The sequence below is a fragment of the Ailuropoda melanoleuca genome, chromosome 2, assembly GCF_002007445.2.
Source record: "Ailuropoda melanoleuca isolate Jingjing chromosome 2, ASM200744v2, whole genome shotgun sequence".
Classification (NCBI taxonomy): domain Eukaryota; kingdom Metazoa; phylum Chordata; class Mammalia; order Carnivora; family Ursidae; genus Ailuropoda; species Ailuropoda melanoleuca.
Window position 1 is genome coordinate 88,500,188 of NC_048219.1, and position 24,877 is coordinate 88,525,064.

The following is a 24,877-nucleotide window of genomic DNA, read 5'->3' on the forward strand; positions in this document are numbered from 1 at the left end:
TCCTAAAAAGGACACGGGAATTTCTGCCTCAGTGTCTTTAAGTGGCTCCCCGTATCTACCTCCCTGCCAACCTCCCCCTCCTTGAATCAGTGCGTCAGAACACTCTGATCTAGCCCAGACTCTACCGCGATGCGGCGAAGCGCTGCGACCTCAGGCAATTCCAGCTCTCTGGGTCTCTACTGGCAACCACGAGGATGCTTACCACCTGCTGTGACCTCATCAACATGGCTACTGAAAGCAGCTGGCAGGAAGAAGGTGTGGCCACCGAAGGGTCACTTCCGCTTCCGTTGGCGCAAGCGTTGTCATTTCTTCTGCCACCGTAAGTAAGATGGAAGCGTTTTTGGAGTCGCGGTCCAGACTTTGGGTCGGCGGTCCGGCCCCGGGGCAGTTTTACCACATTCCGCCCACTGCTGGTTCCTCCGTGGAGCCGGAGGCCGCGACCTACGGGGGTCTGATTACCCGCACGCAGTAAGTTCTCCGCGTCTGAGCCTGCGCAGGGGGCGGGACGGTGAGGCCTGGTGGGGCTGGCGGGTTCTGAGGAAGCCGGGGAGGGCGAGGCGGGGACCGCGGGGCCGAGAGTCCTGAAGAATGAAAGGAGACATGGAAAATCAGAAGCGGACCCCACTGCGTGGAAGAGAGCTCCGGCTCTTCTCCCGTGCCTCTCCCCTCGCCAGACCTCCCTCCCTCTGTCTAGGAACCCCATGGTGACCGGGACCTCGGTCTTGGGCGTTAAGTTTGAGGGTGGAGTGGTGATTGCAGCAGACATGCTGGGCTCCTACGGCTCCTTGGCTCGTTTCCGCAACATCTCTCGCATTATGCGAGTCAACGACAGCACCATGCTGGGTGCTTCCGGAGACTATGCAGATTTCCAGTATTTGAAGCAAGTTCTCGGCCAGATGGTGTAAGTTATCTGGAGAATAGGGAATATATCCCAGGTGGGGAGAGGAATTCACTGTTTTTGTTTTGTTTTGTTTTTTTAAATCCCCTTAGAAGTTCTGGAGTGGAGGAGTTTGAGGTTGCAACAGAGGACAGGAAAATTGTTGGGGGTGGAAGATGAGAATGTTTGCAATACATAGTTTTCGGCGTTAGGGGGTGTAAAATGGGGAAGATTGTGGTAACTTCTTTTGGCGGGGGGAGGGTGGTGGTGGTGGTCGTGGTGGATGAAATTCCTGTCTTCCGTTCTTTCCCTTTTTTCGTGACCAATTCCTTTTCAGGATTGATGAGGAGCTTTTGGGAGATGGACACAGCTATAGTCCTAGAGCTATTCATTCATGGCTGACCAGGGCCATGTACAGCCGCCGCTCCAAGATGAACCCCCTGTGGAACACCATGGTCATTGGAGGCTATGCTGATGGAGAGAGGTTGACTTGAAACAACTTAATTTCCCTGACCACCCAACTTCTAGTGTCTGTGTAGTGTTTTATCCCTTCCCTCTGAGTGAATGCCACTTCTCAGACCCCATGGCCCCATCTTTCAGCTAAGATACCTAACAAAACCTAAAATGAAATGAATTCTTTGACCTGTTGTGCCCTGTTAGCTTCCTCGGTTATGTGGACATGCTTGGTGTAGCTTACGAAGCCCCTTCGCTGGCCACTGGTTATGGTGCATACTTGGCTCAGGTATGTGAGAGGGGAGGAAGACAAGGCAATGGGGGCTGGTTATTGTTTGCTTGTTCTTCCCTTGAAATTCCAACGTGAGGACTAGGCCAGGATCCCTACTGCTGGGCAGATGGCTTTCTTTGTAGTCTGGAGGCTGTATGTGTTGGCACCTACGTTCTGGTGATAGAGTGTTATGTGAAAAGAGGGATGCCCTAGAATTTACCCTTCAAGTCAGTGTTAGCACAGGTAAGAATTCACTCTGGTGAGGCAATAGGTGGACTGTCACTTTTTTTTTTTGGACATTTATGCTGTGGATTTGGGACCGATGGGTATTCACCCCCTGGTATCTCCCATGCTTTTCCATTTCCCTAGCCTCTCCTGCGAGAAGTTCTGGAGAAGCAGCCAGTCCTGAGCCAGACTGAGGCCCGAGAGCTAGTGGAACGCTGTATGCGAGTGCTGTATTACCGAGATGCCCGTTCTTATAACCGGGTGAGGGATATGAATAATAAAGATGACGGGACTCTAACTGGCAGGCTCTCCGGCTCTGGATAGTTGCAATACCTGGGTCTTTGCTTTTGAAGAATAGATTGCCAAATTTCCTATTTTCAGATTGGGGAAAATTCTCCTTTTGACCTTTGAGCAGGCCTCAGGGGTTTCATGGGGTGGGGGCGCGGGTGGGCATTTTCATTGGGAGCTCTGCTTTCTTTCAGTTTCAAATCGCCACTGTCACCGAAAAAGGTGTTGAAATAGAGGGACCACTGTCTGCAGAGACTAACTGGGAGATTGCTCACATGATCAGGTGATTGAAATTAAAATTACAGAATTAAAAATAAGTGGTAGAATAGTTGGGATGCCCCTTGGCTTGCACTAAGCTGGTTTCTTCTGGAGGTCTAAACCAAAAGAATTCTTTGGGTGGAGAGGGAAATTTTGGTTGGAGGATAGAATTCCTCCCTCCCTTGATGGCTTCATAATTTTATTATGCTCTCTTCCTTTTTAGTGGTTTTGAATGAAATACAGATGCATTATCCAGAGCTACAGTTGTACCCTTCTTCTAACTTTGAACTTGGCTGGTTCAAAGGTATACTTTTCTATTGTAAAATAAATCCTTTGAAATGCTTGCTGAGTGGTTTTACTGTCTGACTAGATCACACCGGGACTGAAAGTGTGAAGTACTGCCACATGCCATCTCCCTCAGAGAACCCTTCTTTGCCTCTTGGTTCTTCCAGCAAATACAGGATTTTCTGCATGACAGTACAGGAGATCCACTGTCTTCATTTGGGCCTGTACTAGAAAACAGCTTTGTACAGAGGCCGGGCCAGGCTTAATCTTTGTGGGATAACAAAGTGCTTAACATTTTTCCTCCACATTTCCACCCATGTGCTAGATTCTTAAAAATTTTCTGGTTTAATGTTGGCTGCAAATGTGATTTTAGGTTAAAACACCATCTCAAAGATAGAAATGTATCTGGTAAAGCTGCTCTGGGTGAGGTTATTCCCAGGGAGGACCTGCCAGCATCAATCCATCACCCATGCCACCTCCTCACCCTTAACAGAGGGAATACTAAGTAACTTCAACATTTAATTTACATGTTTATTGTCCAAATCTAGTATCGGAAAACCTCTTAAAAAGTATTGTGTGTTCATTTGAAAGTCCTAAGTTTAGCTGTGAGTCAAATCATTTGGGGCATTAGCCAAATTCTTCCAAAATGGTGTTAAACCTGAATTTTAAAAATGAACACCCTAGGTGATTCTGGTGCATATCCTCTCTAAACTGCTTTGAGAAACTAGTATAGGCAACAAACTCAGAAACTACTTCAGAAGTTCAGTGAGGTGAGAGAGCTGACAGGGGATCAAAATATCCCTCCATTTTATCATCCATGTTACAACCAACTAGTAAATGAAAGTAAAAGGAAACCACGAGTTTTCCATTTGTCTTCCACATATTCAGTCTCAACACAGAAAGTAGTCAATAAATACTTGTTTATTGATTAAACTGAATTATAAAAAAACAAAACAAAAAAAACTTCCTTCTACTACTAAGCCATGCGGGCGGAATCCACAAAGATAACTTCCTGGCCAAAACCCAGCTGATCCACTGTTGGTGTTATGGTCTTAAAAAAATTACCCATCAAGAAAGTCATACAGTACGCAGAGGCCAGGAACCCAGCTCTGCTGAGGCTGGGGCTGCTGTGGAGACTACCAAAGAGAAGGATTAGGTCATTGTAGATAGCTGACCATAGTTCTTGAACTTTCTCAAAGGCAAAGGGTTGACTTCAAAGTCCAAATTCTGTCAAAATGGCATCAGGCAAAAAGCTGGGGAAGAGAAGCCCAAGAGAAGATGGATCCTCAGTTCACTTTTCAGATGCCATGGGTTCATGAAGCTGGCCAAGCTGTTTATGGGCGGGATCACTCCAGTTCACTATATTATAGTGTGCTGGGGGTTAAAAAACCAAAAAATGGAGGTGAGGAGAAACAGGTGGTAACAAATATCACACCCGTACCACCAGGCCCATCACATCTTGAGCATGTCCCAGTCTGTGAAAGCCTACTAAAATAGGGTTACCTAGAAAAAAAACCACATTGTTTATAAATCCATTTCCCCTCATTTTATTAAATGTTCCACTTATATACATTTTAAAGATGAACCATTTACAAGCCTATGCAGGCTGCCTCCTTGGCTCCCAGGAGGGACATGTTGCTGAAAGCCTTGGGATGGACAGAAGGTGTAGCTGTGGGAAAGCTGGACTTGGGTTTTTGTTCCTTTTCTCTGTATGATACCGTACATTTCAGTTTATAACCATGAGTACATACAGTTAAAAAAAAAATCTCTCATGCAAACTGTAGAAAAATTTTCTTTCCTTGAAGCTGGCAGTGAAAAATAAAGATTTCATGTCTTTCTTTGTGCACACCCCTGTGTGTTTCTTCTTCAGGTCACATTCTTCTCTAAGCATTAAGAGAAATAAGGAAAGCCACAGGGTAAAGCAGGATTTCTGTCTTGTTTTTAAAGTTCAACACGTAACTTCTTGCACAATTAGCTCCTGGCTGTAGGACTTGTGATCTCTTGAACAGGCATGCTGTCCACTTAACAAGATGAAGACCCACACACTGAGAATGGCTTCCACCCTAACACTGATCACCTCAGTACCTCTTGCTTGCTAATGACACACGTATGATCCTTTGTCCAGAGTGATGGTGTGAGCATGGGAAAAGGGGCTAAGGATCCCAAGTGCAAAGGATATTGGTTTTGTCATGTTTTTGTTGGAGGGAAGGTGGTGAGGAAAAACAAATCTAATTCATCGTTCTGGATGAGAGGTGGTTTCATGCATTTTTAAAGCCACAATTTTATATCTCAGAGTTGCTGTAGAAACCAACATCTCTGGAGAGGGAAGGAAAGAAAGGAGAAGGAAGAGAGAGTTCAGTGGGATTTTTTTTCCATTTTCATTTTTATATTAAAAGTGTTAAGACCACAATGAAAAAAAATTTTTTTATCCATATATATAATAAACCAGTTTGTGAGCTACATATTTTTGTCTTTCCCATCTTCAGAAATGTTCTCACATTGACAATGGTTGGATAGCATCATGCCCAAAGACATTGTCACACGGTAAAACAAACAAAAAAACCCAGATGTACTATGATACAATTGAGGTAAAAGGGGAAACAAAAAATTTAACATTCGCCCACAAAGAATTTTTTTTTCTTTTTCTTGATTTTGTCAGAAAAATACCAAACACAGTGATTTAAATTTAAAAAAAAAAGTCACAAAAACCTGTTTTTAGCAGAAGTGAACGACCAATGGGCCAGCTCCTTGGCTCAGACGGGATCACTACTGGTATTCCTAATAATCCACAAATCCACAGGGAAACAGAAGTCAACATCGGGGGGAGTGGTGGCATAAAATTAAAAAATATAAACCAAATACCCAACCTGGCATATCCCCCTTTCCCTAAATCCCTCTACCCCCCCTTCACACTTTCCCACCCCCCACTCCACACCCGCTCATGACCCCAACACTCAAATCTCCATCAGATCTAGGTCAGCTTCTTCAAAGCCATAAAAGGACTCGGTCTCGCTTTCACCCTCAAAGAGCTGGTGAAGGCTTTCAGGCTCAATTGTCTCTTCAGGAGATGACCTGGGTCGGGGAGTGGAAGCTGAGGGCTCCTCGGACTGTTCCCCACTCAGCTTCAGTTGCTCCTCTAGGGAGGCAATGAGCTCCTCCTGCATGTCAGCATTTCTCGTAGGTGAGTTAATGTTGCCATCAGGGCCAGGCAGAACACTAGCCACAAGGAAGGACCGCTGCACCAGCTCTGGACAGTCCCCAATGACGCCCAGCACCTCAGCCAACCAGACCAGCACCAGTTGAAGCAGGACATCAGAATCGCACGTGGTATCTGCCATTTCCCGAGCCTGCTCCTTCCACTTTTTGTGTAGGAAGTTCTTGACAGTTCGTTTGATGCATACATCTAACGGCTGGATTTTGGAGCTACAGCCCGCTGGGACCACCGCAGGCAAGGTGCTAGAGGCACTGAGCATAGCCAGCACCTCTTCTGACAAGTGAGTGCGATGACAGTCCATCACAAGCATGCCTTTGCTGCGCTGGCAAGCGGTGTGCTTCTGCCACACGCGGGCTGACCACAGCTCCATGATCTCGTCGTCGCTGTAGCCGCTCTCCTTCGCCTCCAGCAATATAGAGTCTGGCACATTAGCAAGTTGATCCATTTGTCCTCGGTAGAAAACCAGGGTGGGAAGGACAGTGCCATCTGCCAGAATGGCCAGCACCACATCACACCAAGGTTCCCCTGTGCCCACAGTCTGCAGGGCATTCTCCTTACGGTCATCGCTGCTCAGCACCTCCGTATCTAGGAACAAGGAGATCTCGTCAATAGCCACAATCATGGACAAGGGTAAGTCCTGGTTGTGAATCTGTCGTTGTACAAATTCAATGAAGAGTCCTGCATTCTCGGCCACATCCTTAGGTAGCGTGTGGGCCACAGCTCGCCGGGCATGGGGAGTCAGGTGGTGCCGGAGCATGAAACGCACAGCCCACTCATAAGAGATCTTAAACCCCCCCTCCAAAGAACGTCCTATTTTGGTGGCCTTCTGGAACAAGGTCTCCTCATTCACAGGTAGCTGTTGCTCTCGCTGGGTTAGCACCCACTCAGCCAGCTTCTCTTCTGCTTCTAAGCTCAGATATTTGCCCTCCAGATTCTCCCCCTGGGAGGCCTGGAAGCGCCGAAGCCAACGCCGGATCCGTCGCTGGGGATTTCGGAAGTGTTCGGCAGCCTGTTCTGTATTGCAGCACAGGGCAAACAGTACCACTCGAAGCTTCTTCACAGACAGCTGCTCCTTCTTGCCAACCCCACTGCCACTACCGCCCCCTGTTGCCTGCTCAGGCTCCTGGATGACTGGGCTCCCTTCATCCTGGTCATCAACATTCAGACATTCGGCCCCCTCTGCAGCCAAGGGCGGAAGGGCTAAAGGCTGGGGGTGGGTTGGGGTTGGTGGTGGGGTTGCGGTTGAGGCTGGTGATGGGAGTGCTTGCGCCATAGGAGTCGGAAGCTCTTCAGGCTCAGCTGGGGTGGCCCCCGCAGATTTCACAGTGGCAGTTTTATTAGAGGGGAAGGCAGGAGGAGGATATATATTCTTCAAGCTCCGGTCATGCACTCGGTCACGAGTGTGGCCATGTCTAAAGGGTTAGCAAAGACAGGAAAAGAAAGTCCAGTTAAACTAGGAAAATGAAATACTAATAGTAGCAATGATAATAATAATAAAAAAAAGATGAAACACACTGAAAATAGAAGTTAAACCATGAAGAGAGTTTCTGTTACCTTGAGTGAGACATCCAAGTGAGTCCTATAGGAAATGAGACAATAAAGAAATGTTAATTCCGAGAAGAAACAAGCCCTCCAGTCTTATACAGATGTCCGGTGATGTCTATCTGAACAGTGGGTGAACTAGCCCAGGTAGAGATGCTCCTGACTCGTATGGTAGGACTTGCATCCTTATTTTCTCTTTTTGTTGTCCCACTAACTCCCATCACCACTACTTACCCCGTGGCAGGATGCTGCTGGATCTGTGAGAGGGGTTGAATACCAAATGCTTGGCCATGGCATCTCCCACAGAGGTAACAAAGGTACAGGAAGTGCAAGCCAGCCTGATTCCACTAAGAAAAAGAACCAAGAGTATATAAAACAAGTGTATCAGTGACACTAGGGATAAAATCTGAGGCCTAATAAAGCAAAGACAGTATCCTTTCTCCTCTTTCTCAAATTAATTCACATACCGCCCCCAAGTTAATTAAAAGGATTCAGTGTAAGAAGTGAAAAATTAAGAGACCATCACTAAGTTTTCCCTTACCTCACAGAATTTTTAAACAAAGCCAAATACTTGGGGCTCTTGCGTGGAACATGATTGCTGAGAAAGACAAAGAAAAAACAGCAGGAGTTAGGGGGTTCTGATCATTAAATGAGATCACCAGTGTCTGACAATGCCCTGACAAAAGAGATGCCACTTCAATCCATCCTCACCTTAACCCAAGCCAGTTAGTATGCATGTGAATCACCAGGAGAGCTATTAAAACACACATTCTGACTGAGCAGCCTGGGGGTGGGGAGCAGAGGCTGAATTTCTAACAAGCTCCCATCTATTGCACCTGGTCCTTGGGCCACACTGTTGAAGTAGCAAGGTCCTACAAAATTCGAGCACAGGCCATCAAAGCCAAATGAACATGGGTTTGACTCTTACCCTGCTAGGAGAGATGGACAAACAGCTCTAAGAGTTGAAGGAGGGAATGAAATGAGTTCTGGAGAACGTGAACTCCCAGGTACGACCGCTGGTCTAACCGTGACTTACTTGATCATGTGGTTGGCATAGGCTCGAGAGCAGCAGGTGCTGTAGCGACACAGGGAGCAGTGTACGTAAGTGGGGAAATGATTAGGGAAATCCGGGATCTCAAAGCTGCACTCCAGGCACGTCTGCCGGCCCATGACACTCCTGCCAAGAAACAAGGACAATTCTTGTTATCGCCCCAGGAGTCCTCAAATTGTGGGGGCTTCAGACAACTGATCCTGCTAAAAGGTTACTAGATTACACTGGCTATAGGAATAGTCGTGCCCACCCGGCCCCCAGCCTCCAGAAGAGGGCACTGACATTTTCCTAACAGCTCTCTTCTGGATGTTGCGCCGGACAGGGGGATAAAGGAAGACAGGTAGGGGGTCCGTTGAGGAGGTCAGTGGTGCTGCCTCCTGCAAGGTACTGGGAGGAGCATCACTGGAGGAGACAGGAACAGTTCGCGGCTGCCCTCGGGAAGCCCGGATTGTCACCTGCAAGCCAGGGGAAGGAACAATTAGAGACGAACCATGCTAAACACCTCAGAATAATGATAATCTTTTTTTTTTTTTAAAGATTTTTTTATTTATTTGACAGAGATAGAGACAGCCAGCGAGAGAGGGAACACAAGCAAGGGGAGTGGGAGAGGGAGAAGCCAGGCTCATAGCAGAAGAGCCTGATGTGGGGCTCGATCCCAGAACGCTGGGATCATGCCCTGAGCCGAAGGCGGACGCTTAACCGCTGTGCCACCCAGGAGCCCCAGAATACTGATAATCTTTATTCCCCACCCCCTCGGATCTATAAAAGAAACTGCAACAAGCCCTTTACCTTTGTGCCTGGTTTCAAACCTTCCAGCTGTTTGGGTTTACGGAAGGTTTTATGGTGCTGAAGCTTGTGTTCAATTTTGTCCTTGGCAAAGAGAAATTGCAGCCGGCATTTGTTGCAGTGATAAACATTCCTCTTCTGAAGGGGGAAAAAGAAAGAGAATCCCTTAAAGGTTCCCAATAAATTTTCTTCCCTGATGAAAAAGTAGATTAATGCTAACAACCATTCTTTCCCCCTTTCTGTGGATAACTGAAAGAGGAAGAAAGAAATACACAACACCAAAACCTACCATTGAGAATTATCTCCTCCCATGGTCCCAAAGAAAGGCAGACTCACACCCAGGACGACTAGGTCCTCCAACCATCTCTTCCTGACTTGGTTTAACAATGTGCATTAGTGGCTTAAGCTTTACTTGCCCCTACTTTGTCTTTACAGTGCAGACGGTGCTACCTGGACACTCTTCTCATTTTTTAAAACACAGTAAAATGTACATGATGAAAAAAATCATTACTTTTTATTCCATACTCCTTCATGTTTTAAGTTTGCCTTCAATTCCCACCCTCCATCCTTTTGCACAGAAACAACTTGTTACCGGTTTCTCGGGTATTCTTTCACGGACAGTCTATACGCATAACCACGTAACATACACATATCTCCAATCACCACCTCCCTGTTTCTTTCTTAACATGAATGACAGTATTTTTCTATACCTTGTCTACACCTTTCTATCCCTTGCTCTCTTTCCTCTTAACACATCAATATACATAGACATGCACTTGTCCCTGTGAGACAAGTCTGAGGATTCAGACTGACCACTATTGAAATCCTTCAGAAACAGGACCCAGGTCTATGGTTTCCTTCCCAGGATTAACAAGGGTCCATTACCTGAGTATAAGGGACAATTTCCATGCTGCTCTTTGGAAATACACACGTGGGGGATTACAGTCACCCCTATGCAAATGGGTGTGTGAGCCCAAGAGGGAGCTCACAGGTGAGAGTGCAGGCACGTGTGTGCAGACCCGGCAAGTGTTAAGCAAAGGTGCACCCATCTGGTTCTCCATTTTGTGCCTTCTCCATGCACCTTCACTCTCCTCCTCTAGCAGCCCCTTTCTTGCAGCATTTTAGAACAAGGCCCTATTTACTCCATCTTAAAAACAAAACACGAAAGCAACAACAAATTCTCTCCTACTACCTCTTCCCCTGGATGTGCCAACCCTCAGTCTTCCCCCTTCTGAAACTTTTAAAAAATAAATTGTCTCCATTTCCTCACCTGACCAACCACATGGCTCCTGTCACCATTGCTAAATTAAAGGTTGGCCTCTAAGTTTCTATGGTGCTTGACATCTTCCTGCAATACTTCGATCACACCCCTTTCTTCAAAACACCTTCCTCCCCTCAGTTTCCTTGTCACCAAGTCTCTTCTGGTTTTCTTCCTAGGGCTACAGTATTGGCTTTGTACACAGAATCTTCAGAGGTTCGAAGCCTTCATCTTATTCTCAACTGGGCGTGAGGCAACATGGCAACTTCTATGTTTAAAAGCACTTGATTTATATAATTATGATTCCTAAGTACGTTTTCTATAACCCAGGTTTTTCTTCCAGGCTTCAGACCTATATTTCCAACTACCTGTTTAATAAACAACTATAGCTGCTGTCCACAGACACTGCTAACTCAGAATACCCACACATATAATCCCCATTTCCGCCGCCAACCTTACTTTCTTTCTACAGTGTTTCTATCTTAATACGCAGTCTCACCATTCATTCACTTTTCCTGAGACAGAATTTTAGGCACTATTGCTAACTTCTTCCTCACTACCTTTACCAAATCCAATTCTAAATCATAAATATCACTTACCTTCTCAGTATCTCTCAACTCTATCTTCTTCTTCATTTCAAAGCCAAAAGCCACTACTGCCTCTCACCTAAACCGAAAGAGCCTTTGGCGCGTCCCCCTAACTCTGGTCTTAATCTCTTACAATTTGTTCTCCTAGTGCAGCCAGTGTAATCATAACTTCAAACAAATTTGAACCTATCACTCCAGGACTTAAAAAATCCCTTCAATGCCTCCCCAATGACTTAAAAAGTTGAAACTCCTTTCCATGGCTTACAGCATTCTCCACCACTTTTCCTAACTTCCAACCTCCCCCTTGTACCCCACACTCCAACCACACTGAACTTCCTTTAATTCTCTGAACCTTCATACTCTCACTCTCTGCTTGGAGGACACTGTTCTTCCATCCCACTTCATGTGGCTTGCCCTTCCTCATACTTCAGGTCTATTCTTCTCCAAGGAAGCCTTAGCAGGCTCCCCAAACAGGCATATGCTTTTCTGTATCTTATGTTTTCCCTAACACAATACTCTCCATGCTCTACTGTACTATTTGTCTTATACGCCACCAAATCCCTGGCACCTAGCCCAGTGCACGGCATGTAACTGAAATTAGGCAAATTTTTGCAAACACACATATAGTATCTTCCCTACCAAAATTATCTGCCTAGCTCAGCCCTGGCCCCAGCATCCATAAAATTAAAAAAATGAGAATATGGGAACTGCTTGGTGCCTGGTACCTGGTGCCTCATGTAATGCTGTTGGAATGCATTGCCATTTTTGAAGACCTTCAGGCAATAAGGGCAGAGCAGATGCCGAGTATCCTCATGGATCATCCGAAAATGGACATCTACCTCAGAGTAGAGTGAGGAGCGATATTGACACACCTGAGTCACATAAGAGGGAAAATAAGCTAAGAGTGAACAACTGAGGCCTTAAAAAAGAGGTAGCAACAAAAATGTCAAAATAAGAGAAAAAAATAAGTTTTCCTAAATGTATAGAAATCAAATTATTATTCTGACTGTAATGCAGGGCTGTTTGTGAGATTCAGCTGTGGATTAAGATAAAAACAGGGGAGGGACAAGAAAGTCTGAAAACAATCCACTTCGTGATTAGAGGAGTAGTGTTCGTTGTCCCTCTCTAGAGGGCCGTTCAGGACACACTCCTGCAGTATGTATGCATGTTCTCTGACTGGGTTCCCTGGCTGGGTACCTGCACATGTTCCTTTAATGTTTTCTCTGGCATGGAAAATCCTGAGAACAGACCCTAGGTTTATCATTTCTTCTGATCTCCCCAGAGTTCCTAAAACTGAGTGCATGTAGTAGGTATAGAGCAATGTTCACTAGTGGGTTCTTTGTACTCAGCCTGAGAGCAAGATGGCTAAAGCTCCCTAGAGAAAAAGGCAATACCTGGCAGACATAAGGCATCTCTCCAGGCTTATGAGTATCCTTCATATGCTGGAGAAATAGTGGCTCACTCTCAAACGCCCACTCACAGATCTTGCACTTGGCTGTAAGAAGAAAAATAATCAATAAATCCACCTGAAAATAAGACCAAAGTCCTGCTGACTCATCATCTTTATTCTGACTTCTCTATCTTCACTTTCAATAGTCGGTAAATCATTAAATCTCTTCTTTCTTTAAAATGGTTGTGTTGCTGATAACAACAAACCTTACGCCTCTACCTCAGACTTCCTACTAAAGCTCCACTCTAGGTTCTGAACCGTCTACAGGACATTTTAATGGATATTCTACCACCAACTCTAATTCAGCCTCCTTCTGACTCCTGGTTGTTTCCCTTCTCACTTCCCCACCTCCTCCTACACTTAGGCACTATCTCTGAGTCTACACCTCTGTGTTCTGTCACCATTACTTCAGAATGTACCTAGGAATGGTCATTTTGCCATTCTCACAGACAGAAACTCCGTAGAAGCCCACATGATTTCCTACTTCTCATCAGCTGGCTTCTAATACCTTGTATCTTTCCAGTGAATACAGTGTCTATGCTTTACATACCACTCCCAAGTGAATTATGTTAAATTACTACACTATTCCATCCCTCTGCTCAAAGATAGACAATGATTGTCTCCTATGACTAATTCCAAACATTTACCAAACATCTACTAAATGAGTATAAGAATTTGTCCTCAAGAGACTGACAAATAATGAACAGAAGTTCTTGCCTTGTTATGAGTTTCTGAGATGATTCAACTTTGAAATTGGTCATTTTGTCAAGCTTAGAAGGCTGCAACTCTGAATTTTTGATAATTTAAATTGCTACATATTTTGAATTAGACAAAATAATTATTCTTCTTACAGTCACTGGAATTATTTTCAAGTTTTTGCAAATGTGGAAATTGTAAATTTGAAGCTTTAAGCATTTACTGGAAAATGTCCAACCCCTGTTCCCCCAAAAGACTGAAGTTGAAACAATTCTTTAAAGTAAACAAACAAAAACCAGGGATTCTTAATCTGGGGTCCATGGACAATGTCTCAGGGAACCTCGGTATGCCCTGAAATTATTTGCAAAAGAGTAAAATGTTTATTTTCTGGGAAGAGGATTCACAACTTTTTGTTACTCTCAAAGGGGTACGGCAACCCATGTAGAAGCACTGCCTAGAGATTAGTTAGGTGCTACAAAGACACAAATACATAAAGAATTCTGTCTAAAAGAATGAAGAGAAGCTGTTAAATATATAAACTGAATGTTGAAAGAACAGGAGTCTGTCACACAGAGGGACCAAAAGAAGAACAGGAACAAAGGCACAGAGATACGGAAGTGCACGACATGTTTGGGAAATATTGTCAACTAAAAATGACAATATTTTTGGGGCGCCTGGGTGGCTCAGTCTGTTAAGCGTCTGCCTTTGGTTCAGGTCCTGATCCCGGGGTCCTGGGATTGAGCCCCACGTTGGGCTCCCTGCTCAGTGGGGAGTCTGCTTCTCCCTGTCCCTCTGCCTGCTGCTCTGCCTGCTTGTGTGCATGTGCTCTCTGTCAAATAAATAAATAAAATCTTTTAAAAAAGTAAAAATGACAATATTTTCTCCTTTTTCCCCTTTGCCTCTTAATTTGTCATTAATTGCTTTTCTTTCTTTTCTAGAACACCTTTAAATATTGGTGCTTTCCAACCTTCTGTCCTAACCTTTCTTATTCAGTGTTTTCCCTGGGCAATCTCACTCAACCTTGAAGCTCTTCCTACAACCTACGTATCAGCTCTCTTGGTACAGCTGTCATACAACATCAATACTAACAACAACACTAACTAAAGCAATTTCTAACACATAAACACCATGCTAAGATTTATATATATTATCTCATACCAAGAAAACCAGTGAGACAGAAACCTAAGGCATCAGTGGATTTAAGACATCTCTAGTAACCATCCACATCTGTTCTAGTTCCACACTGGAGCTGGTATGGAAAGATTCAAGAGACAGAATTAACTGATTTTGCAAAACGGTCATCCTAACACGGTCCCTCCCAGCACCATTACCCTCATGTCCTTGACACCTAACACACTCTTACTTTGAGAAAAAAGGAGTAAATTACTACAGCTTCTGCTTCCTGTTCTCCAAATTATGAAAGAAAGGCGAGGGGCGCCTGACTGCCTCAGTCAGTTAAGCATCCAACTCCTGATTTCGGCTCAGGTCCTGGAATCGAGCCTTGCATCAGGCACCCTGCTTAGTGGGGAGTCTGCTTGTCTCCCTCTCCCTCTGGCCCTTTCCCTGCTGTGTGCGCGCATGCTCTCTAAAATAAATAAATCAAAAAAAAAAAAAGAAAAGAAAAAAAAAAAAAGGATAGACATCTTATACCTCTCTAAGGTCCAGCCAACCTCATCATTCCATATATTCCAAGACTTTATCAAACAATTAGTCCCCCCTTGGTTGAGTCATCTTCCACACAGGATCCTCCTGACATCTGACCATGGTTAAGCCTGAAGCATCCTTCCCTCAACTCTACCTCTTCTTCAGTCTACTGCCCTTAAACAAGTGTGAAGAAAAACATAATGTGATTAAGATTATACTATTACTATAATTAGGTGTAATGATCCATTGATGTTCTGGGGACAATTAAGGAAATTTGAAAATGGACTAGGTATTAGATGATATTAAGGATTTATGATTGCTTCTGTTAAATCTTGACAAAGGTACTATGGCTGTATATAAGAAAAAGGTCTTTATTTTTTTAGAGATACATACTTAAGTATTTGGGGGGGAAGATCATTACAACTATAATTTCATTTAAAAACATTTCAGAGGGGCGCCTTGGTGGCTCAGTTGATTAAGCGTCTGCCTTCAGCTCAGGTTATGATCCCAGGGTCCTGAGATTGAGTCCCGTGTCCGGTTCCCTCCTCGGCAGGAGCCTGCTTCTCCCCTTCTCCCTGCTTGTGCTCTCTCTCACTCTCTCAAATAATAAATAAAATCTTTAAAAAAATAACACTTCAGAAAATAAAAGGAAACTTTTTTTTTTTTTCAAAATTAAAAAGAAAGCAATGGGTCCCAAAAACATTAAAAAATAAGCTACTTTTTACCGTATGGTGACTAATGTAACATTTAAAACAAAAAAAGCTACTTCTATGCAGGATCTGCTATGGGTACAGGAAGGAGGTCTTACACAAGAATCCAAGAATAAAACTGATACATACTGAAGTATAGAAAAGGTGTTTACCTCTTTGGGTGAACAATTTCTCAGGTTTTTGATCAATATAAATTTTAAGTCACAAGATACACAAAAATTAAAAGTCAGACATAACAAGAGTGGAAAGGGAAGAGAAAAGGATTGATGAGGTTCTGACTGGATGGAATTTTTTCTTCCCCATAAGGAAAAACTTATCTTTCCTATGTATAGTCCATACATAAATGGAATTAACAAAAGCCCACCCAGCAGATTCTGTATAAACGTGAGGTGTATTCACTAGGAGGTGTAGAGGAGTTATTCAGATTTTCCAACACTGACAGTGAAGACTTTGGGGCCCTAACCAAGACCAAGTTGGCTACTCTGCCCCTAACTGCACAGTGGTCGATTCCAGTATCTATTCTATTCTCACATTATTAGTCCAAAGTTCTACCATCTCATTAATTTTTAAATCCTGATTACATGCTAAAATGGTATTTTGGATATACTGACTTAAATAAAAGATACTATTAAAATTAATCTCAGAGGTGCCTGGCTGGCTCAGTCGGTAAAGCATGCAGCTCTCCATCTTGGACTTTGAAGCCCCATGTTGGGTATAGAGCTTACTTAAAAACAAAACGACAAAACAAAACAAAAACAATAAAGTTAAAAAAAAAAAAAAGAGGTTGTAAAAAAAACTTTTAAATCTTTTTTTTTAAATTTTTAAAAATGGCTACTAAAAAATTTAAAATTACATATGTACCTCACATTATATTTCTATGGACCAACACAAGCCTAAGCCACAATGGCAATCCCATTACCCTTGCCAAAATGACCAAGGCCGAGGAGATATACAGGGAAAGCAATTCTGCTTCCCTGAGACAGATTCTGAAAAGACATGGGAAGATAAGCTCTATTCCTCGCCTGCACTGTTTTGTGCCTGAATGTAATGCCCGAGATTAACATAGCCAGCCCGCTACAAGCCAGAGACAAGAGAACTATAGCAGAACACTCAAGTTCTGGGCTTGAAGTTTACTCCACCTCAAGTCCTTTCAGTTAAACGATACAATGGGTGTCCTTACTGTTTAATTCATTTTGTCAAGGTTTTTAATCTGCACCCAAAGCATCCAGATGACATGCATATTTCTGTCTTCACGAATTTGCTCATGCAGTTTCCCAAAACCTTAAAGCTTTTCTTATTACTTTCATCTGTCCAAATCATTCTTGTATTTAAAGACCCTAAAAGTTTAAGTATGACTTCCTGGGAAATCTAGCCTCACAGATTTTTCTCTCCTCTAAACTATTTCACCATCACTGGTATTATACAATGCACAGGTTTATAATAAATATACTGTCTTGTTCTCATTCTCCTTTATTTATGTAATTTTTGTCTCTACAACAAAACCAGAAATCCCCTGAAGGATACAGGAGATATTCCAGGAAGACTTGGCTTCAAATTCTCACAAAGGCACCTTACTAGAGATGTTATGCTCTGAAGAAAATGACTTAATTTTTGTGAGCCTGTGTTCAGCCCATATTTCCTCATCTGTTAGACGTACAGTGGAGGTGACACTCCACACCTCATCTTACGTTTCACTGAAAGCACTGTCTTAATGGTACCTCATAATGTTTATAATGTTATCTTTTGTCTCATGTAAAACCTATCAGAGTACTAACTGAAGTGGAAGTCCAAATATAGATAATCTTGGTAAGGTATCCATTACATCATATTATATACATTATAACACATTACAGTAGTCCTGAACCAAAGCCCCTAACAATTCTAGCACTGAATTCAATTCAGGCTTGAAGAGAAGTCTAAGTTGTAAGAATAAAGGGCGAGTGAAATAAGGAATTGATTAGAAATGTGCAAAGAGCTTCCTCTACACTGATACTCATATAGAAGTGATGGGCTCCTCACAGTGCCATTCAATGAATGAAGAGCAAGTATACCCCTAGAGTTTAAGAGTTTCCAAACTTACTAGTCGATTCATAAGGACTATGAACATTTTCCAAGTGGCACTGGAGCTGGAAGGGCGTGGAAAACTGGCGATAACAGTGTTGGCAGATAGTATGACCATCTACCTCACCGTTCTGCTGATCGAGTTCTACATGGTGTTTCATATGGTTCATGAATCTGTAGCACAGCACAAGAAGTACAGAAAACAAAAAAATCAGCAGCCTTAGAATCCCGGAACACATGTTATATGCCCCCCCATCCTCCCCTTGTTTGGGACAGTCCTTTTCTGAGCCCAGAAAGGGTTCTTGAAACTAAGAGCTCTGTGGAAAGATGTACTGGTTTCCCCTACGCCACCCAAAGTTATCTCTTATTACTACCACAATACCTCCTCCTTCTCTAGTACCACTTATGATTTAATGACGATTCTTAGCCAAACCAGGACACCTGGGCGGCTCAGTCGGTTAAACATCTGCCTTTAGCTCAGGTCATGATCCCAGGGTCCTGGGATCGAGCCCCCCATCAGGCTCCTTGCTCATCACAGAGCCTGCTTCTCCCTCTGCCTGCCTCTTCCCCTTCTTGTGCTCTCATTCTCTGACAAATAAATAAATAAAATCTTAAAAAAAAAAAAAATCCTTAGCCAGACTGGATAACAGGACTACCGCCCAAAGAGAAAGACTTAAACATATAAGAACATTTCAGTCTTCTCTTGTCCAGGGTAACCTCTGAGACTCTTCAACACTTACCGAATGTTGTTTTTTAGCCTTTTGGTACAATGTGGGCATCGGAAAGATGTGGCAACCTTAGGGAAGTTTGTGAGTTGGGCCACTTTGCCACCATCCCGTCCATAGTAGAAGTCATCTACTAGCATGATGAGTTTGGTCTGGACAGCATCACCCACATTCTCATTTGGCTCTGGTACTTTGGTAGGTGGTGACAGAGCAGGAATCGGTGTAGAAGAGGGTGTGGAAGCAACAGGAGCTGTTTTCTCAGGGGATGGGGGCTTTGCAGCTGATGGGACACTGGGTTCTGAATCCAGAGACTTTCCTTTCTTCTGGTATTCCACCATTTCTGGGCAACAGTACTATAAAGGAAGATCATTGTGGTTATTCTGGGGGCTGGGATGTGCCAAGTTCCCAACCTCATGAACATCTCTTGGGGATGTTTGGTTCTAGGTATTCTCATCCAGTTTTCACCCTTCGATTTTTTATAGTGTTTCTAGGATTACGGCTCTTTCTAATGGATATTTATTTATAGCCATATGCCTCTCCAAACCCAGTACCTTGTATTTCTCCCTCCTGCCTTATATCCTTCAACCACTTACTAGTGTAACTTGCTTCTGAACTCCCCAGCAGGAAGAAATTCCAACCTTTGTGTCTGGACTAATACCAAAAAATGAAAAGGCTAGAAATGGGAACTGGTTAATGGCTCCTGGTTCATCCAATGACCCAAAAATAGAAAATAAACTGAGGGGTATCTAGGTGGCTCAGTCAGTTAAGCATCTGACTTTGGCTCAGGTCATGATCTCGGGGGCCTGGCCCACATAGGGCTCCCTGCTCAGCTCCCTGCCTCTCCTTCTCCCTCTGCCATTGCCCCTAGTTATGCTCTCTGGCTCTTTCTCTTTCTGTCAAATAAATAAATATATAAATCTAAAAAAAAAAAAAAAAAAAAAAAACCAANAGCCAAGGCCAACTTGGTTTGAGTTGATTATCTAACAAACTTGTCCTCGTGTGCTCCTGTGTAGTTTCAAAATCAACCACAACCAAGGAATTAAGGTTGCATATGTTCCAATCTACTCGAAAGTCTTTAAATGTATCCTGCATTCCAAAGTATGAAACTCTTCTAAACAGGCCAAAAGGGAGCATAACCCTTTAAGAAACTTCTAGGTCATATGAGAGTCCCTGCTTCACAAGCTCCTAATCGTAGAAGAGGTATGCAGTGGTAGCCACTGAAGCTGGATCCCCATCACAGCTGATATCACTTACACACATGTGACCTCTCAAAGCTTCAGTAACACGGAATTGAGCATTACACCGTGGACATATTTTCCTTCCACCATCCTGGAGGTCGAACACTGGGATGGAAGAAGAGGTCACTGGAAGAAGTGAGAAGCATTGATAAGATTAATGAGATGATACTGGAAACAGATTACTGGCCCTTTGAAGAAAGGTTAAATGCTCCCTAAAGGGCATATTAAGGTTGATACGTAAGCGTGACTGATCACTATGAGGACCATTCTTTTAAGTCTAGGCCAAGGGCCAGAAAATCACAGCTCATAGACAAAATCCAGCCAGATGCTAACTTCTGTTTGGCCCATGAGCTAGGAATGGATTTTACTCTTTTTTATCGTTATACAACTTTCTCTTTAATTGAGGTAACACATACATAAAATGTACCTCTTAACCATTTTCAAATGTACAGTTAAGTACATTCACATTGTCATACAAGCAATCTCCAGAACTCTTTTCATCTTGTAAATCTGAAACTCTGTACCTGTTTAACAATTTCCCATTCCTCCCTCCTCTTAGTCCCTGGCAACCCCCAATCTATTTTCCGTCTCTGTGAATTTGACTCCTCTAGGTATCTCATATTAAGTGTAATCATATAGTATTGTCTTCTTGTGACTGACTTAGTTCAGTGCTTAGCAGAATGTCCTCAGAGTTCATGAATGTTGCAGCATGTGTCAGAATTTCCTTCTTTGAACAATATGCTACTATATGTCCATACTATATTTGGTTTATTTATTCATCGGCTGATGCTCACTTGGACTGCTTCCACCTTTTGGCTATGATGAATAATGCTGCTATGAACATGGGTATACAAATACCTGCCTAAGTACCTGCTTTTAATTCTTTTGGGTCACACCCCAGAAGAAGAAATGCTGAGTCAGATGGTAATTTTATATTTCACTTTCTGAGAGACCATCATACCAATTTATATTTCCACCAGCAATGAACAAGGGTTCCGATATCTACACATCCTCACCAACACTCGTTGTTTTCCGGGTAAGAGCCATTCTGATGGGTGTGAAGTGGTATCTCAACATGGTTTTGATTTGCATTGCTTTAATCATTAGTAATGGTGAGCATCTTTTCATGTGCCTAACAGCCATTTGTATATCTTGTTTGGAGAAAGGTCTCTTCAACATCTTTGCCCCGTTTTTAATTGGGTTGTTTGTTTTTTTATCGTTGAGCTGTGCTTTATATATTCTAGATGTTAACCCTTTATCAGATTATGATTTGCAAATATTTTTTCCCATTCACTGGGTTGCTTTTTCACTCTGTTTATAGTGAAATGACTGGATACTCTGTCTCTCAGGTTACTGTACCTTTCATTGAAGACTCAGGTCCGCTGGTTCTCTGAGAGCCATGGGCAGAGCTGTTGTTGGACACCACCACTGGCCCAGGACTCTGGCCCAGGGAAGGGATGGTGTTAAGGGTATTCACCAGTTTGGCTACTTCATTGCTATTTTCACCTGTAACCCCAGGTCGCTTCACAGTGACAAAGCTGGCAATGCTCACTGCAGGTGGAGAGGGGAAGGAGGGAGCTATGTTGGCCAAGTGATAATCATCTGTTCTCCACCCACTGCCCCACCCAGCACTGCCATCTCCACTTCCCAGGCCTCACCTAGCTTGGGATTGGGGGTCTGGCTGGACTGGCCTGGAGGCTGAGCAGCTAGCTGCCCCAGTGAGGTCGGCTGTGTGGCAGTGGGAGTGGTGGAGGTGCTGGGTGTGGACTTGGTCTGCTGGGACTGGGACTGCGGGACGGTGCTTCGAATGGTCAGAGTAGCTGGGATGACAGTGGTGAAGGTGTTGGTGGTGGGCCGCACAGGCATTGTGGAGCCTGGCCTCACTGGGGTCATCTGAGAGAACACCTGTGGGACTCCAACTGTCGGCTTAACAAACTGGGTACCTGGGGCTTCAAAAGAGAGACAAAGAAAAGTACCAAAGCTTGGTCAATGAACTCACCTCTAATACATTCCACCTGTCTTTACTGAAAATACTGGAATAAAAAAAGATTATTTCCCCAAAGTGTTTGGTGGCTATCAGAGGTTAACAAGAGTAGCACAGACTCTAATGTCTAAGACGATACAATCCAAGGTGATAAAAGATCTTATCCTAAGGAATCAGTCCTACTAAATTGAAGAAAGAAGATTCCTATCAACTCTTCCCAAAACACCTTACCACACTGCCTTTTCGATCCCAAGAATATAATCAGGAGTAGCTTGTCCTCGATACTGGAAGAGCAAGGATGAGTACAGAGCAGGAGGCAGTGTGTGTATATTTAGGCCAAAGGGCAGATGTAGTCCTAAAAAAAGCAATCCTACTTTCTCAGGATACTAAGGAGTCTTCCATTCTTTTATATGAACTTAGACGGACTATGCCATTCTACTAAATCTCCTGGCTCAGCTGTAAACAATTCCACTGACAAATATATAAGAAGTATTAGAAACTAGATAAGTTAAATTCATGAGATTTAAGGCCAAAAACACTGTGGGCTCTGAGAACAACAACAAAACCTTAGGAAGAGAAGCTTATGGAGACATCCTTACAACAACTAAATTAAGATATTTTTTGGCCTGAATTGTAGTAAATTTACAGACACTAAGTAAAGAACTGTGGGGAAAATTAGAAGATTTTTTAAAAAATTATTTTCAATCTAGTTTCTTAAAAAAAAAAAAATACTAACTAGTCACTGGCAAATTAATCATCAAAGGGTAGGTCATTTGTTTAACTTATATCCAAAATCTATGCTATAAAATTAAAGCAAAATAAAGTTTATAATCCCACCATGTAAGTGAGTAGACTTGTAAGAAATATGGAATTTGGGAGTTTGCATTAATAATACTCCATCAGGATAACAAACTTAATAGCTGACTAAAACACCAGAAGCAAAAAAAATGACTATGTAAACCCTGTTTGAAGGGTGGTAAAAAGTCAAAAACAAAAATAAATAAAACCACCACCCTGGCCAAAGGTTAGAAACGGTTTTTTAAAAATTGGGCTTAAATCAGTATGATCTTTGTATTTTTAGATTTTCCTTAAACACATTTTTTAAATGACCAAGAACATTTTGAGACAAGAAAAACAAATCTGGATGCCAGTTTATTTCGAATGGGTAGACATTTTTCCTTACCTGGGACTAGTGTTATTGGTCTAACCGTTTGGCCTTGCTGTACGTTCAGCACAATCCCAACCTGATTCATTGCATTTTGTACAGGCCGGACATTTCTTACAGGAAATCCCTGCATTAGAAAGCAAAATGATCTTTAACATGGAGATCAGCTAACACTAGCAGAGACTGCAATAAGACTACATCCTAAAAATTCACACACTCTTACCTAGTGGTTCTTTTTCTAGAGGTAGAGCTTTTAAATGACTGAGATGGAGAAATCTAGGAATTTTGGCAAACTTTTGAGTGACAAATATCAAAACTGAAGAATAAGCTTTTGTACATATGAGCAAAAATGAAAACCTACTTCCTGTCTTAAGAGACCCTCAGCTTAAAAAATACCTCATCCACAAACTGGCCCCTAAACTGATAAAGGCAAAGAAGAAGGAAAAAAAAAAAAAGACACTAAGAGTATTCACTGGAGTGATTCAACACAAAACAATTAAATTGTTCCCAAAGTCCACTTCAAAGGCCATAAACCTCTGGCAAATTTTTAAGAGAAGAGTTTATAACTCAGGAAGCCACAGGCAGAGAAGCACTTGCCTTTATGTTCCACATTCAGCATTAGGCTTTCAACTTCGACTCACATTATATGTTAAATAAGTCATCTTCCTCCTTCTCTCCCAAGGTTTTCCCTGCACTTTACCAATTTCACACACAGATTTCAAGAGTCAACTAACTCACCCCATTTTAAGAAAAACAGCCCAACAAAGGGCAGGAAGTGTTAAGGGCCAAGTGTTAAGGCTACCTAATTTAAGCTTTCCCACTAATTTCTGCCCAGATCTCAATCAAATTACTTAACAGCCCTCTAAAGGATAGGAAGAGGAAATTACCCAGCTGGGTTATGTTCGGCTTTCTATAAAAACCAGTATCAAATTAAAAAACAGCAAATGAGAAAGCCAGGTCAAAAGACAGTACTCAGAGTTCTAAGTTAGAGCCTCCGAAGTTTCAGTCTTTCTCTCCTTCCCTAACCAGCCTCAGAATTCAGAGTCCTACTCACCTGCGTAGTGATGAATATTGGTTGTGAGGCCACAGGAGAACTAGTCACATGATTGGCATTCTGCATGACCTGGACAGGCCTCAACACTGGTTGGGTAACCATTGTGCCCAGACCTGGGGTTGGATTCTGGGTTAGGATGAGTGGCTGTCCACCTTGTTGGACCAAAGAATTGCCAGCTGAAGGATAAAAGGAAGAAAGAAAAAAAAAATGTAAGAAAAAACAAACCCACATTTTATAAGAAACATTATGATCTCAGATAAGAAATGGTATCCCAGATATCAAAATATCCAAGACTGTCACACTCACCTCAGGTTTAATGTCACCAAACTCCCCCAAAATTTAAGCTTCACCCAAATCTACAACTAACAGAAAAACTGTAGATAGGGAAGGCTCACTAACATCTCCCCCATATACATCTTAACCAGGGATGTTTTAATGTAGTAAGGCATCTACACGGCTATCATTTTGACTCTGACAATATTAATATATGATTTAACATAATCTCTCCACACCAAATTAGCAAAACAAAGTAACGTAATTTCTTTTTCCATATTTTAATTAGGTAAAACTTATTTTGTCAATATAATTTGTTGTTAGCCAATCCACTTTTAATCTTTTTAAAAGCAGCATATTCATCAAGAAACAATTCAGCAAGCACACAGAATCTGAAGAATCGCACCTCTTCCTAGTGAGTCAAAACTCAGAAATCCAACAGATTCTCTAAAGAACCACTGTCTTCTACAGGTATGGGAACAGAGATTAACAGACTAATTCTTCTTTCTCTTTTTTGACATCAGATCTGATAAAGAAAAGACTTGGTCAAAAACTAACCAACATCCAGTAAAAATGGTAAGACTTCAGAAGATAATATTATCTTCATAAAATATAGTCATAAATTATTAATAAATTGACTATTATTGAACCACTTTAGGTTCTTTCTATCCCCGAGAAAAGTAATTTTTTTTTAAAAAGATTTTATTTATTTATTTGACAGAGATAGAGACAGCCAGCGAGAGAGGGAACACAAGCAGGGGGAGTGGGAGAGGAAGAAGCAG

The 24,877-nt window shown here is 42.7% G+C and overlaps 2 protein-coding genes across 6 annotated transcripts in view; one reads left to right on the top strand and one right to left on the bottom strand.

Annotated features, from left to right (window-relative positions):
• The first annotated feature begins 296 nt into the window (after positions 1 to 296).
• Positions 297 to 2,716, top strand: PSMB4 (proteasome 20S subunit beta 4). Its single transcript, XM_002919335.4, has 7 exons — positions 297 to 468; positions 695 to 901; positions 1,215 to 1,361; positions 1,538 to 1,619; positions 1,971 to 2,087; positions 2,309 to 2,397; positions 2,596 to 2,716. Exons 1-7 carry the CDS (start codon positions 329 to 331, stop codon positions 2,606 to 2,608), a joined length of 795 nt encoding a protein of 264 aa, XP_002919381.1. The 5' UTR covers positions 297 to 328; the 3' UTR covers positions 2,609 to 2,716.
• Positions 2,717 to 3,560: 844 nt separating this feature from the next.
• The window catches only part of POGZ (pogo transposable element derived with ZNF domain), a 31,652-nt gene continuing 10,335 nt past the window's right edge, over positions 3,561 to 24,877 (bottom strand). For 2 of the 5 annotated variants that reach the window (XM_019799745.2, XM_019799746.2), the window contains 16 exons: positions 23,823 to 23,998; positions 22,787 to 22,895; positions 21,278 to 21,568; positions 20,979 to 21,170; positions 19,636 to 19,745; positions 18,397 to 18,734; positions 17,676 to 17,830; positions 12,490 to 12,590; positions 11,821 to 11,967; positions 9,254 to 9,388; positions 8,747 to 8,919; positions 8,450 to 8,590; positions 7,955 to 8,011; positions 7,648 to 7,760; positions 7,426 to 7,450; positions 3,561 to 7,283 (listed from right to left, as the gene is read on the bottom strand). In XM_019799745.2, coding sequence (XP_019655304.1) covers positions 5,612 to 7,283; positions 7,426 to 7,450; positions 7,648 to 7,760; positions 7,955 to 8,011; positions 8,450 to 8,590; positions 8,747 to 8,919; positions 9,254 to 9,388; positions 11,821 to 11,967; positions 12,490 to 12,590; positions 17,676 to 17,830; positions 18,397 to 18,734; positions 19,636 to 19,745; positions 20,979 to 21,170; positions 21,278 to 21,568; positions 22,787 to 22,895; positions 23,823 to 23,998 — 3,935 coding nt within the window. In that variant the 3' untranslated portion in view covers positions 3,561 to 5,611. Of the gene's footprint in view, positions 7,284 to 7,425; positions 7,451 to 7,647; positions 7,761 to 7,954; positions 8,012 to 8,449; positions 8,591 to 8,746; positions 8,920 to 9,253; positions 9,389 to 11,820; positions 11,968 to 12,489; positions 12,591 to 17,675; positions 17,831 to 18,396; positions 18,735 to 19,635; positions 19,746 to 20,978; positions 21,198 to 21,277; positions 21,569 to 22,786; positions 22,896 to 23,822; positions 23,999 to 24,877 lie in introns of those variants that run through there. The other 3 variants (XM_002919332.4, XM_002919333.4, XM_034654277.1) reach the window with 2 other exon arrangements.

Coding starts and splice junctions, on each gene's coding strand:
- PSMB4 (XM_002919335.4), top strand. CDS start 329: ATGGAAGCGTTTTTGGAGTCGCGGTCCAGACTTTGGGTCGGCGGTCCG. Junction 469..694: donor GGTCTGATTACCCGCACGCA/GTAAGTTCTCCG, acceptor CCCTCTGTCTAG/GAACCCCATGGTGACCGGGA. Junction 1,620..1,970: donor ATGGTGCATACTTGGCTCAG/GTATGTGAGAGG, acceptor CCATTTCCCTAG/CCTCTCCTGCGAGAAGTTCT.